This window comes from Pygocentrus nattereri, chromosome 19 (assembly GCF_015220715.1).
Source record: "Pygocentrus nattereri isolate fPygNat1 chromosome 19, fPygNat1.pri, whole genome shotgun sequence".
NCBI classification, from domain to species: Eukaryota; Metazoa; Chordata; class Actinopteri; order Characiformes; family Serrasalmidae; genus Pygocentrus; species Pygocentrus nattereri.
Genome location: NC_051229.1, coordinates 26,420,108 through 26,435,628, shown reverse-complemented (window position 1 = coordinate 26,435,628; position 15,521 = coordinate 26,420,108). Strand labels below are relative to the sequence as shown.

General features: G+C 39.3%; 1 protein-coding gene across 1 annotated transcript; it reads right to left on the bottom strand.

Annotated features, from left to right (window-relative positions):
• Positions 1 to 2,278: 2,278 nt before the first annotated feature.
• Positions 2,279 to 9,955, bottom strand: LOC108415529 (calcium homeostasis modulator protein 5-like). Its single transcript, XM_017688569.2, has 2 exons — positions 9,193 to 9,955; positions 2,279 to 5,308 (listed from the first exon to the last, which is right to left on the bottom strand). The coding sequence occupies exons 1-2, from the start codon at positions 9,760 to 9,762 to the stop codon at positions 4,928 to 4,930; spliced, it is 951 nt and encodes a 316-aa protein (XP_017544058.1). The 5' UTR covers positions 9,763 to 9,955; the 3' UTR covers positions 2,279 to 4,927.
• Between the last annotated feature and the right edge of the window lie 5,566 nt (positions 9,956 to 15,521).

Sequence of the window (15,521 nt, the reverse complement as noted above, 5' to 3'; positions counted from 1 at the left end):
TGTAGGCAGGCTGCAGGGTTAAAATCTGCGGCTTGCCCACCAGAGAAAATGTGACAAAAACTGCTTCAGAAACAGCAGAGAAGATCAAGTAGCACCCCAACTTATTTAACGGAGCTCCCTCACTCCAGAAAGCAGTTCCACTGCCCTGCAGCCTAGTGCTAGGGGGCTTTATACCCTCTAGCTGATGCTTGGTCTAAACTTCTGAAGCTGTGAATCATGCTGTAGTCTGTGCGTTGCACATATTAGGCACTCCAGGTTGCAGCAGGTTCTTGATGAGAAAAATGAAAGGCTTTTTGCTGAAAATCACACATTTTTGTGTCCAAACCTGCTCCTTGTTGTCTTGTGTACACCCTGTGTCACTGGTTCCACTGTATTACGAGGTCATTTAAGAGTAGACATATGAATGATACATACACACTACAAACAAGCTAACATTTTGTCTGTTGAAATGACACAGAATGAAAATAAGTCTACTTTTAAACATCAGTGCAGTTATACAACAACATCATCCAGTCAAACTGTAGGCTACTTTAGCACATTCATTAAAAATATGGCTCTTTAAGGGTCTTTAGTAAAGACAGTGGTTCTATGTACAGTACTGTGCGGAAGTCTTAGGCACCCAAGACACATTTTCAAAATCTATTTATTTGTGTAGTTTGTGTTTATTTGCTGAGAACAGTGTTAATACTTGAATAAACAAAATGTATAGAATATTAATTAATAATGATTATATATATATATATATATATATATATATATATATATATATATAAATATATATAATAAATAGTGATTTTCTGGATGTTGGAGTGTTTACTTAACCACTTTCAAACCTCTCCTCGAGGAAGCCCAGTATCATATGTAGTTAAAAAGTAACTCCTGGTTTTTGACCAATAAGTGCTTCAGTAAATTGAGCTCATGATGTAACTGATGATATTAACAAGTCTCTGTGGCGGCTGTGAAGGTGTCAAGGAAAAATATGGACCCAAGAAATTCTTGTTACTTATTATTGTTTTTATGTTTACTTGAATTATGAATATGACTTTATTCTAATGTATATCAGATGTCAGTTCAGTGTGTAGCAGTGTTAGCATGCCTGTAACCGTATTCCAGCTATTCAACAGCCTCATAAGTCAGAGGAACCAGTGATACTTGGGGTAAAAATGTATATTACAAAATGTATCAGGGTTGGAATATTTCATTTACCACAGCTTGTGTGAGCCACTAGTATATATCACAGCTGTACCACACAGGAATCCTCACAGTGGGAGCGCAGATAAACATCGAGCTCAAGTCCATGTGTACATTCTGTTCATATAAAGTTTATGAAATAAAACTGTCAACATTATTTCTCCTCTTTGGTATCAGCTGACAAGCTTCACATACTCACTGTTTTACAGCTATATACAGAGCTCCGCCGGTGACATGCTGAATAAGAATAATGCGTGGCCATGCCTTCTTAACTTGTGGCAACGAGATCCCAATGCGTGGCCACAACTGAGTAAGGCGTGGGAACGAGATGATTAAGTCGTGGCCATGACTGAGTAAGGCGTGGGAACAAGATCACAGCTTACTAAGTCATGGCCACGCATTAAGATCTCGTTCTGATGCTTTACTAAGATGTGGCCACGCATTATTTTTATTTATACAGGATGTCACCCATACGGATTGTCTTTTTCTGTGTGTATTATTCCTATAGGGACTAGAGAGTTTCTGACTTCCAAGCAGGAAAAATCCATTTGAATATCCTTCGAGCTCATAATTCCCACTCGAGTTCTCTGAGTTGCTAATTTGTGTTTAATGTGGACAGACATGGGGATACTCAGATAATTGCAAGGTTGTGTAACTTCTGTCCAAGATTTGTAATCAAACTGCATGCTTTTGGTGTCAACACTACACTGACGGTGAACTGCATTAGCTTTTTCACTTTTAAAATAAATGAAGCACTAAAACAGCTGAACAGCTCTTTAATTCAACTGGAAACACTTTTAAGAGCTTTTTATGCACACATAAGCCATAGAAGCCAAAGCGCTGTTAGTATGATCCGATCTGAAACAGATAAAGCTTTTAGGTGGGTTATCGAAGAGCGAAATGGAAAATTCCAAGCTCCCAGTTGTCACAGCATATGGCTTTCCTTGGTCTCCATATGACTTAATTTAATTTAATAATAGCAAATAAATACCGAGTAGTGTGGTATGACACTCTGAGTGCTCAGAGTCACTGAACATGTGTGGTGGCTTAAATGAATTCACTAATTAGAAGAGATATCTACACATTGTTTTTTCACATGGATTGTTTATTAGTGGTTGGTCAGTGACTCATGGTTAATGACAGATTGTACAAAAACATCATATAGACAGCTTTTTCACTGGCTTGTCCTTTCATAGAACAAAAACATCTAAATGCTGATAAAACAATCCTATTTTTCTTAGAAATCCTGCAATGTAGCAGGCAAAATGAACATTCATAGATCATTTAACTGTCACATGGTAAGAAGGCATGCCAAAGTGATTCATCACAGAAAAGTGTTGACTCATCTTGTAGCTGTTGGTAACTGTGGTAATGAGATATATGCTACAGAGGCAACAGAATACTGGAGTGTAAAGTCTTTTCATGCACTTTTGTCTGCACGGCTGTACAGTTAAGAGCAAACTGACCAGTTGCAATATTATGATTGATACACCTCTCACTCAATCACAATATTCCTTCCTCCGTCAAGGAAAAGAAAAGCTCTGACAGAACTCTTCACAACGGCAGTGAGAATGGTAGGTGAGTGTTGAGATCAGTTAGCTCATGTTAATTTATTATTAATATAATAAATATGAATGCACTTGTTATAATACACATGCTATTGTTTATGTTGTTTCATTATTGTTTCATGGTAGTTCCTTTTCAGCACCTAACATTATACATACATGTTGAAAGTGAACGTTTGGAGGAAAAATGTTTGATTGAATTTAATGAAAGGGAAGGCAAATTGAGAAAAAAAATTCAGAGCTCCAAGGTTATTTGCTAAGACTGCTGAAAAAAATTAGACCAAGCAAACATTCCATGCTGATCTGAGTTGGTTTATCATGGTTGGTTCATAATGAGTTGGTTTATCATTGTTGGTTTATCATGAGTTGGTTTATGATGCTTGTTTTTCCGGTGAGCAGCTATGCTGAGATATACTAGTTTTTCTAGCAAAGTATCCTGCTAGTGTTGTTTATCAGATAGCAATGATATGAAGATGATGAAGGAATCTCCGCTGTCAGCGTCTTGCTTGTGTATAAAAAGGTTTATTACAAAGAAGATCAGCATCAAAATCAGGGACCATGGACTGTCTGAGAGAGGGTTCACAGCCAATATGAATTCCCTCTGATAACAGCCCTGACTTACCCGGCTTATATAGGCCAGTTTTTTTTTTCATGGTAACTAAGGCACAACATATGGAACTTAAATTATCATATCTGTCTGGTACTGAGAGAGAGAGAGAGAGAGAGAGAGAAAGAGAGAGAGAGAGAAAGAGAGAGAGAGAGAGACAGAGCGAGGGGCCCATCTCCTGTGGGACCTTGACCTTTGGCCCTGGGCCCCCTTAACTTGAAAATTCCAAACTCATAAGCCGGATATCATATGGAGCCCCAGACACCACACAAGTAAGATAGCTTCGTAACTTCTGTGTAACTTGTGTTTTGTGTTGCATTTTGAAATCATCGGAAGGGGTTGACACTGCCGCTAAAACTGCCTCCTTTTTCAATATGAAAACCTGCCGCTTTAATATTGAGCAGCGAAAAAAATTCCCTGGTTTAACTAATGTAAACATTTCAGAATGTTTTGCAGAATTAACTTTTTATTTTCTAATTACTTTTTGAACGTATTCTTTTTGTGCTTCTTAATTTTCCTTTGAACTAAAACTTCTGGTCTGTAAGCACTAGTGTTACAGATGCTACCCGGCAGCCTGAGCTGAGAATTTGACAGATGTAGCAGCAACAACTAAGGGAGGAGTGATTGCCTTAGAATTTTGAATTTAACCAATCATGTTGCTGATGCCTGGCCCCAACTTTCAAAAATACATTCATCTGTCAGTCTCATAATAAGAGCATCTGGAGACAATCATGATAAACCTAATGCTTTGCCATGGTGCAGGGGTGGTATTGCTCTCATTAACACTGTCCAATGGACAGCAAGCTGTTATGTTGTTATGTTGTTAGCATATGGATACAAAGTATATTAGAATGGCTGAAAAATCCCCCCAGATAAGCTAGCTAGTTCATTTGGAAATGAACCGAAACATGTGATTTTTTTGGTCCATGGTCCATTTGTTTAGTGCACATTGTGGTGTTCACCACAGAAACAATCCATACTAATCATTTTAATTGTATCAAAGAGGGTAAATGAGAAAGTGCCTGTAATGTAATATACTGTCAATGTCTTATATATTCTTATTGCATCTTATGGGGTAGAAATGTTACAAAACCTTGTAAATTTTGGATACCTGAGATTATACTGCGAATGTTAGTAACTTTTTAAGGCGGCCAATACAATAAGACAGGTAAAGGACATAATGCATTCTTGCAATGGCAGAATTAACATTTCTTAAAGCTACATTTTGGCAAAAACATTTTATTTCATATTTACACAAATTTCCCCTTATCCCAAATGTAGTCTAAAGAAGCAAACTTCAGACACTAAACACATCTTTATTGCTCAGCTATATTTGGGGTGAAGGAGAAAAGTATGTAAATTTGATTTTTCAGCAGATCATATTCAACCTAAAGTTTTAAAGATATTTTCTTTCTATTTTAATTCTTGATATACTAAGTACGGATTTAGGTTTAGTTTCAGAATGAACCATATGGCATTACACATTTGAGTGCTTTATCCCCCTAAGAAAAAAGTAGGATATGCGTCTTTTAAACTAGTCTGTCCACATCTATTCCTACTGTCTCTACTCCAGGCTGTGTTCCATCTGCAGAGGCATTTTCTCCGGGCTGTAATCTCGATTAGGCTGCTCCACGTATTTCTGCAGGGTGCTGTAGCACTGATCGCTGTGTTTGTACGTGTATACAGCAGAGACTTGCTCCCAGGCCGTGTGATTGGGGAAGGAAAACGCTTCCGGCTCCGTATTGTCAAAGAAACTCTTAAGGTTCCGTTCAGCCAGCTTGGTGGCATAGTCTTCTGCGAATGAATCAAACTTCTCCCTCTCCTTCTGCATGTAGATCTTCCAGAAAGTGAGCTGCAGGTAACTCACCTGAGAGCGGCAGTTTTTATAGCACGTCCCGATCAGCCCGGCCAAAGCTGATGACATAATGAGGACCCAGCCCAGGATCTAAAACGTATAAACAAACACAGTGAGTTTATTAGAAAACACAAGGCTGGGAGTTGTCCACCTCCCGAGGTTGTCTCTGTGGTCAGAAAATGACCATCAGTGAAGGACTAGAGGATAGCAAACACAAATTATCCATCAACAGAAGAGCTACAGTCTCTAACTGCCCACCAGGAAGAGAAGAGTTTCTGAAAAAGTGTTATGTTAATTCCAAATTTGATGCCTGAAAAAAGGTGTTCACAGGAGCTTGTATGCCACTGCATTACATCACCTTGTCTTTAACCAAACCTCATGATCACTTGAGGACAGAAAACACAAACTGATCAAGTTTTGAGAGGGAAATGTTTTCCAATATGCAAGCTTTCAACTTTGCAACTTTTTGGGGCCTTTGCTGTCCTATTTCGGGCTTCATAATGTGATGCACATTTTCAGTTGGAGACGATTCTGGACTGCAAGCAGGCCGGTCTACCACTTACAGTGCTGTGTGAAAGTTTTAGGCATCTGAGCAAATTTTTAAACAATTGACCTCAGCGGTGAGTTTATCAGACCTCAGTGGTGAGTTTATCAGACCTCAGCAGTGAGTTTCTAATGTACATTAAAATAAAGTCATATTCATAATTCAAATAAACATAAAACAATAAAAATTAACAAGAATTTCTTGGGTCCATATTTTTCTTTGACACCTTCACAGCCACCACAGAGACTTGTTAATATCATCAATTACATCATGAGCACAATTTACTGAAGCACTGATTGGTCAAACCAGGAGTTACTTTTTAACTACATATAATACTGGGCTTCCTCGAGGAGAGGTTTGAAAATGGTTAAACAAACACACTCACATCCAGAAAATCACTATTATATATATATATATATATATATATATATATATATATATATATATATATATATATATATATAGATAGATATATATAGATATATATAGATATATAATCATTATTAATTACTATTCTATAAATTTTGTTTATTCAAATATTAACACTTTTTTTCAGCAAATAAACACAAACTATGCAAATAAATTGAAAAAAACTTTCACACAGTATTGTATAATCTCTGATTACCTGGCCTTGTTGTTACAACACATGCAGAATGTGACTTGGCATTTTCATGTTGAAACAAGAAGAGGCGTCCCTGAAAAAGATCTTGTCTAGAAGGTAGTATGTGTTGCTGCCTTTACAGATGTGTTGAAATTACCCAGGCCATAGGTACTAATGCATCCCAAAACCATGACAGACCCTGGGTTTTGTACTTTATGCTGGTAACAATGTGGAGGGTCCTTTTCTTTGTTTTGGTTGAAGAGCAGAGCATCTATTATTTTCATAAATAATATGAAAAGGTGACTCGTCCAAACGCAATTCACGTTTCCACTGTGCATCATTCTATTTAAGTTGAGCTTGAGCCCAGAAAAGTTGGCAGAGTTTCTGGATACTGTTACCATATGACTTCCAGTGTGCATAGTACACTTGACACATATTTGTAGATGCAGGGAAGAACAGTGTGGATGCAAGTACTCCCAGACCAATGTTGTGTTATTTATCACAGATGGATGCCAATTTTTTTATGTAGCGTTGCCTTAGACATCAAAGGTGTCAAAGATCACAGGTGTTCATTTGTGTTTTTGGTCTTTTCATTTACACATTTGGATTTCTCTATATTCCCTGAATCTTTTGATTATATAATGCATATTAGAGCCTGAAATACCTAAAATCCTCACCATTGCTTGTTGAGGAAAGAAATACATTTATAAACCTGATTTTTTTTTTTTTGCAAGCCACCATTCATGAAATTAATACCCAATCAGTTTAACATAGTTGAGAGACAACTGTCCTCTTCTACACAAGATAAATTACTTTTCTGCTCAGTGGATGATGTTGGAACATGTTCGCTTGTCAAAGTAGCATTGACCACAGAAAAATATATTTTCTAACTTGGCTACCGTGATTGGACTCATTGGACACTTGAGCTACTGAATGCTAACTGCTAGGTCGCTACGGTAAACATTGAAAACATTGAAATGTAACTATAGTACCATGGAGTGCACAGCCAATACATGTTTGCAAAGCATCAACCTTTTTCCGCATCAACCTTAACATTTAATATATTAATCTCGCACCAGCTTTTGGCAGCATCAACTATTTTCGCCACAGCGGGAATAGAAATGGTCAGCTTGGGTTCCACAAACTTTTTGATCTTCTTGATCAAGAGTGATCTCTTGTGCACCATATCTAGATTTTCTCCTCCTAAAATTCTGACCTTTCATTTCATTCTGCATCACCAGAGCATTGGAAATCCCACTGATGAAACATTGATTGTGATTTTAGGAAAGTTTCATTTAACTACATAATGTGCTTATTTTGAACAACAACCAAACATAAAGTTGGCATTAAGCAGTGTTAATAATTACTAAACTTGCTGAAAAACAGAAAAAAACAGCATACATTGTGGTTTGGGTGCTGGTATGCTGGTCAGCAGCAATGGAAGCATAGTATATGCTGGTGGTCAGCATAACAGCATCCAAAACAAAACATATGCTGGTTATGCTGGTGACCAGCTATGCTAGTCTATACAGGTTTTTAAAGATTTTCATGAACTCAGACGGATCTTTAACAATTTTTTGTGAAGCAATTTGACCTTTTAAAGATGAGTTATAACTCACATATATGCAGTATGCAGTTAGATAGTGTAGTGGTTTACACTGTAGCCCTATATCTGAAAGACAGGGTTCAGTTCACTGCTATGGCTAGATTACTATCGTTTTAGGCTGCCTTGGGAAAGACTTCTAACTTTTCATAATGATGTTAGAAACTGCTCGAAATCACATTATTCTACAAAATAGACAGTAGAAATGGCATTGTGAAAATCTAGTGATTTGCAGACAATAGTGTTCTGTTAGCTTTTTGACATACTGTTATCCATAAAAATGGGCAAAAGTACATCATGAGAACAATAATTCAAGACATATTGAATCCTGAATTTTTGTGCTTTTCTCTAGTTTTATAAATAATAATATTTCATACAGTATCAGAAACTACATAAACAGGTCTATTTGAAATTACTTAACAACACAATATAGTTCGAGGCATATGCTGTACATTCAACTATTTTTCTTTCATGTTCATTTTGCCCATTTTTCCTCTTGAGTCCCCATTCTCATTCTGTTTGACTAACCTTTTTTTATTAGTCATTTATTTTTAATAGTCATATTAGTCAGTCTGAATACTGTCTGAATGTCTGATTATCACTTTATTTCTTTATTGGTAAGTATCACTTATCAATCAATTATCAATTATTATTCATCATTATCAACTCATTGTTATTGTTGCCACCCATTGTTGGCCAGAAAAGGAAAGGTTCCCCTTTTGCATCTTGGTTCCTCTTAGGGTTTCTCCCTCCTGCTTTTAGGAAGTTCTTCCTTGCCACTGTTGCACTTTGCTTGCTTCCTAGGGTCCTGGATTTCTGAAAAGCTGCTTTGTGCTATACAAATAAATTTGAATTGAAATTGAAATGAATAACTCCTCCCATAGAATTTGATTGGTGAAATGTGCTGTATCCATGTTGTTATATGTGATAATGACATAACATTTTCACCATACCTGTCATTGCGCTGACCACCAGTTGCTAAGCAACAACATTGGTCTCTTTACTCTAAGCTGCTATATACTACTTTCACATCAGCTGTATATATGTAACTTTTGTGTTTATTTTCATGTGTTATGGTGAGTAAAACTGTAGTTGTGATGATCTACTCCAAACAAATCATGATGAATCATGGTGAATCATGGTGATGATCACGCCACCTTCAGTCTTCTGTTCCTTAAATACTGCAGGAAATACATATATTTTTTTCTGCATACAAATGCACTCACCTGAGACTGCGCTCTGAGCATCAGCAGCAGGGTGTTTGTCTCAGCAACAGGTAAATTGGATGTTTTGCATGGCACTTTGGCCAACTCCGCTTTACATGTGCTGGTTCTGTTCTTACAGAAAAGGTCAACAATCACCTGATCCTCCAGCCCACTGACCGCACACTCATAAAAGGTTCCATTTAGCAGAGCTACACTCAGCCACATGATTGGAGGTACTAGAGCACCCACCACAGCCCTCATAAAGATGGAAATACATCCTATACAGTTTCCCCTGGGGCAAAGCTTCATGGGGTTCAAACAGCAGCCTGTGTAAAGGCGCCACAGAGCCGTGCTGAGAAACAAGCCCACCGTCAGCAGCACCAAGGCAGGCCCGAGCAGATACATCAGACCGTAGGTGAAATTCTGCTCAGTGTTGCAGGGACACTGGAAAGAAAACAATGAAAAAAGCCTTTCACCACCAATGGTGGCAATGGCCATGACTCCATATCCAATGGTGGTCTTCTGGTTGGTCAGGAAGCGGATCACAGTGTTAAAGGAATCCATCGTCGGCTTTAAAACTGCAAAAGACATCCAAAGTATGTCCTGTAGTTCTCCTTGGTGGCTGAGGCACTCTACTATCTACAATCACTCTGCAGTCTCTAAATTCACACTTCAATGAGCCTGAAACCCAAAGCCACTGTAGATCTCTTTAGATAAATCTATAAGCTTCCCCTTTGTTTTTCTCCTTGTCCTCTGTCTTCTCTTCGTCTTCCCCTCCCAAATATGCCTCTCTTTCTTTCTGTTTTGCCTTCTAGCTAACTCCACCCTGTCTTTCTCCCCCCTTCCTCCCTCCTCTGGGCTCTAGACTGGCTCATCTGGTTTCAGCTACTTCCTGCCAGGCCAGACATGCAATAAAAACCACAACGCATGCATTGGGTGGCAATACAGGATATACATACTTACAGTGCGGTAAATTACAGGGTTTCATTTAGTTTGTTTGCTACTTTTAAAGTCTCCAGTTCTTAATGATTGAAATAAAACCTCACTCTTATTCAACACCAATATCATTATTTTTCTTTGTTTGTATTGTATGAGATTTTAGGCTGTTTCAATTTTCTCTCTTTGTATATGGATCATTGTACTGATTTGGCCCCTGGTCCCACAATAAAAAAATAAATAAATAAATTAGGTATTCAGACCTTACACATTTACTAGGATTATATTATGATCTATTTAAACCCAATGCAATAATAGGGACAGTAATAAGTAGCAATATATACAAAATCATCATGATGTTTTCTATTAGTATTACTTAACTATTACTTGTAATAGTTATAATTATCTTTTTAAATAGTTAAAAGATTCATATTTATATTTAGAGTTTAAATGTAGTTCGATGTCTGAAAGTCTGTCAGTGTGTGTAACGTTGTGGAGCAATAAGGAGGTGGACGCATGTGTGAAGACAAGCGAGATTTATTCAGGGCGAATCAAGATTTGGGGTCAGAACAGTCCAAAGTCATAGAGCCAACATGGATGGAACAGGGAAAAGACATGATGAAACTGAACACATGGTAAACAAACAACAAACAATACCAAACACTACCAAACAATACCATCAGCACAAACAATACAAAGACCAACAAACAACTAGGGAAAACACAGGGCTTAAGTACAACAGGGATAACAAAGGATAACAGGACACAGGTGGAAAACACAGGTGGTAACAATCAGGGGTGGAGTCTGAAAACAAGGGGGCCGGACTGGGAAGATAAATGAAAGCACATGGAAGACCAAAACACAACACATGGATAACTAGGAGGGGCCAATCATGACAGGGTGTAAAATTAAGGATGGTCACAGATGTTTGTGTTGTAATAAAAAATATTATTAATTAAAATGTGTACAACGGTTCAAAACTGCATTGGCTCATCATGTACTGGGTAGCATTTTTAAGATGGCCTGTTGTCTGTAAACTGTCTCATTTGAATTTATGTTAATTTCTTCAGCAGACATCATTATCCCAAGATTAAATCACATTAGAATGGCCCTGTGAAAAGACTGACAATCTGCAGACAATAGCTGTCTATTAGTGTTATCAACTAGTCTCTCACACACTTTTATTCTATAAAATCGACACAGAGGTGAAAACAGTAGTATTAAGCATCTTCAGTCCTAAATGTTGTATTTACTTTAGTCCATTTTCATTGATAACAGTATGTCATACAACAGTATAAGCAAGTCTATTTGAGATTACTTAAAGCTGCACTGTGTGAGTTTGTGAAAATGTGTAATTGCATGCAAAGTGCAGAAGAACATTGTAGAACATCGGTTCTGCTCCAGACCCCTTCCCCGAGGGGATGAATCTGATGGTTCCAAGTTGCGAAAATGTTAAACCCCGAGAAGAGGATTTTGGGTTTTACGTGTGGCTTACTGGTACGTTCTACGAGGGTGAGATAACCAATAGGGTGGGCAAGACCTAAAGTAAAACAAAAACTGTACAAAGTGAAAAATAAACAGAGTATAAAGTATTTACAGTATGTACAAACACTAAGCATCAGGCTCAGTCATGGCATGGGAAGCAGCCATGAGGCTGGGTCCCAACTCACTTCCCCCACACCATTACTTTAGACTGCTAAGTGTTCACATTGGCAAACAAAGTTGTGGAGAGAAGTAGTTCCCCTCTCAGAGGAACCCTCATGTTCTGTTACAAGTTCAATGTAACCTTTAATGCCTTTGCATTAGTGTAGAGCCCCACCTTCTGATGTATCATAGAATCTGTCTATGTTTCTGTTTCCTGTTAAAACTGAGGTTATACAGGAAGTGTATTGCTATAATAGAGCAAGAGAGGAGGCAGCCATTACCAGTTCATGTGCTTCAATCTGCTTTCATCCTGCTCTTTGATGGCATCCTCTGTATATATCTACATATATATTATGTTCTTACTAATTCTGCATCAGTATAAGCTAGTATTTTTATGCTTCAAGATGTTATTTTTATTGTGTTAGCTAGATTGATGCATGACTGCTTTAAATGCTAATTCATAGGATGCTGGTCTCTGTAATGTGAGAGAACTCTTGCCATGTAGATGTTCCTTTGTTTATTGTAAACATGTAGCTAAGCATACAACAAGGTTAATGCCAGGCTATATTTCTTTACAGTTTCACCCTTTTCAAATCATTAAACTTGCGGACAAACAGACAAGTGTCTTCAAGTCGTGGTTGAAGAAAGGTGTTTATCTGACTGTCAGGTCACATCATCCCTTATGTGAATAGAGGACAGTACAGTGAAAAGAGTTTTTTCATACCAAAGGACAACGCAGTTCACAGCACAACTCAAAACTGGTATCACACTTCCGTGTTGGCTACATCAGCGAATACTCTCTCTAATACCATGGACGAAGAGCAGGCATCTTCCCTACACACTAGGTCATGCGCCTCATGCTCTACCCAGCGCTCCAGAAGTTCAGCCACAGTTACTGCTGCCACAAGGGCTCGGGAAAGAGCTCAAAAGCTCAACTAGAGGCTGCAATGGAGATGCTAACACTGGAGAAAGAAACTGCTGCAGCTGTAGCTGAAGCTGAGGTCTTGGAAGCAGCATCAGATACCAGTAGTGAGAAACATAGCTGCAAACTCCATGCAGGGCCTCTTGATCCTAAACAGCGTACAAAAGATTATGTTGTAGAATAGGCTAGTGCATATGAAGACAAGCACATAGCTGCACAGGCAAAGGTACTCCCTCAAGACGGAAGGAGGCAGGTGCATGTAGACCCAACACAACACCTTTCTCTCTGCACCAAAGTAGAAGATTGTCTTCCTTCTGTTATCAACATGAGTGCTTTGGATGCTCCTCCACCTATGGATCGTCCGAAAGCTCAGAACCCATTTCATGCTTCAGATTCACCCTATGCTCCTATACATGACACCAAGACACCAGCCAATCTTCTCCCTTTCTCCATAGACATGTACCACAACATTCTCACTGTCACAATTCCAACATGACAGATTTCGTCAGATTCCTCGCTCGCTGTGAGCCTGTCAGTACTGGCTTACTTCAATTCAATGACCAACCAGAGAGCTACAGATCTTGGCAATGATCTTTTCAGAATGCAGTGGGAGGTTTAAACTTGACATGCAGTGAAGAGATGGATCTCTTAGTCAAGTGGTTGGGAAAGGGGTTGGCTGACCATGCCAGGCATATAAGAGCAATCCATGTTAAGGAGCCAGAAAAGGGACTGAGGATGATTTGGACCAGATTGGATGAATGTTTTGGCTCATCCGAGGCAATAGAGAATGCACTTTTCCAGAAAGTAGAGAGCTTTCCCAAAGTTGGTAATAGAGACAAGGCTCAGAGATTTAAGTGATCTTCTGATGGAATTACAAGCAGCTAAGCTAAAAGGAGATCTTCCAGGCCTTTCTTACTTGGACACCCCCAGAGGTGTCAATCCTGTGGTCCAGAAGTTACCCTACAGTCTGGAGGAAAAATGGCTGTCATTTGGATCAAACTACAAAGAGCAATTCCAAGTGGCATATCCTCCCTTTGCTGTCTTCGTGAACTTTATCAGCCAACAAGCACAGATAAGGAATGATCCAAGTTTCAGTTTTACAGGACGAGTGGATGTTCCCAGCAAATCAGACAAGCCTCCTTGGAAGCAAACTCAAAGCAAACTCAGAGAAATCACTGTACTCAAAACTGAGTTTCCTGCTGCAGCCTACTCTGACCAAGATGGGTACAAAAGAAGAATAGAAAATCCAGAGAAAATATGCCCTATTCACAAAAGGCCCCATACTCTAAGGAAATGTCGTGCCTTCCATGAGAAACCTATCGAGGAGCGAAAAGCCTTTCTCAAAGAGAACAGAATCTGTTACAAATGCTGCATGTCTACATCACACACTGCCAAGGAGTGCAAATCGAGCAGTAAATGCAGTGAATGTGAAAGTGAAAAGCATCCCACTGCCCTCCACCCGGGACCAGCACCTTGGAACAAAGAAACAAGCCCTGATTCTGAGGGAGGAAAACATTGTCCACTCTTCCGAGACAACTACTCTATGCACTCAGGTCTGTGGTGGTGATTTTGTCTGAGAGGTCCTGCTCAAAGATCCTTTTAACTAAAGTCTACCCTACAGGTAACTGAGACAGAGCCATAAAAGTCTATGTAATCCTCGACGAACAGAGCAATAGATCTCTAGCTTGTTCTGAATTCTTCGACATCTTTATCATCAAAGGTCCCAGTTCTCTTTACCATCAGTGTCCGAGAACATGGGTAGAAGAGCTTTTGGATTCCAGATAGAATCTTTAGATGGGAAAGTATGTCACCCTCTTCCGAGCCTCTTGGAATGCAACAAGATTCCAAACAATAGAATGGAGATTCCTACTCCTAGTGCAGCTCTCCATCAAGCCCACTTGAGATCAATAGCTCACCTTATCCCAGAGCTGGAACCCAAAGCTTCCATAATGCTGCTTTTAGGTCGTGATGTGATCAGAGTCCATAAGGTGCGCAAACAGCTAAATGGACCTCAGGATGCCCCATATGCCCAGAAGCTCGACTTGGGATGGGTGATTGTTGGCGATGTCTGTCTCCACCCGGGACCAGCACCTTGGAACAAAGAAACAAGCCCTGATTCCGAGGGAGGAAAACATTGTCCACTCTTCCGAGACAACTACTCTATGCACTCAGGTCTGTGGTGGTGATTTTGTCTGAGAGGTCCTGCTCAAAGATCCTTTTAACTAAAGTCTACCCTACAGGTAACTGAGACAGAGCCATAAAAGTCTATGTAATCCTCGACGAACAGAGCAATAGATCTCTAGCTTGTTCTGAATTCTTTGACATCTTTATCATCAAAGGTCCCAGTTCTCTTTACCATCAGTGTCCGAGAACATGGGTAGAAGAGCTTTTGGATTCCAGATAGAATCTTTAGATGGGAAAGTATGTCACCCTCTTCCGAGCCTCTTGGAATGCAACAAGATTCCAAACAATAGAATGGAGATTCCTACTCCTAGTGCAGCTCTCCATCAAGCCCACTTGAGATCAATAGCTCACCTTATCCCAGAGCTGGAACCCAAAGCTTCCATAATGCTGCTTTTAGGTCGTGATGTGATCAGAGTCCATAAGGTGCGCAAACAGCTAAATGGACCTCAGGATGCCCCATATGCCCAGAAGCTCGACTTGGGATGGGTGATTGTTGGCGATGTCTGTCTGTCCATATACTAGTAACAGTGAACATGCTCTACACCAGTGCTTCAGAGAAAGGACACCCAACCATCTTTGAGCCTTGCCCTAATGTTATCCATGTGAAGGAGCAATTCAGCCCCATGTCTCCATATATCCAAGCTGAGTTCCCCAGGATGAGACA

What these genes read in the sequence shown, in the direction of transcription:
- LOC108415529 (XM_017688569.2), bottom strand. Translation starts at nt 9,762, where the DNA reads ATGTCTTTTGCAGTTTTAAAGCCGACGATGGATTCCTTTAACACTGTG. An exon ending in TGCTCAGAGCGCAGTCTCAG is followed by an intron (nt 5,309 to 9,192) that starts GTGAGTGCATTT and finishes TATACGTTTTAG; the next exon opens with ATCCTGGGCTGGGTCCTCAT.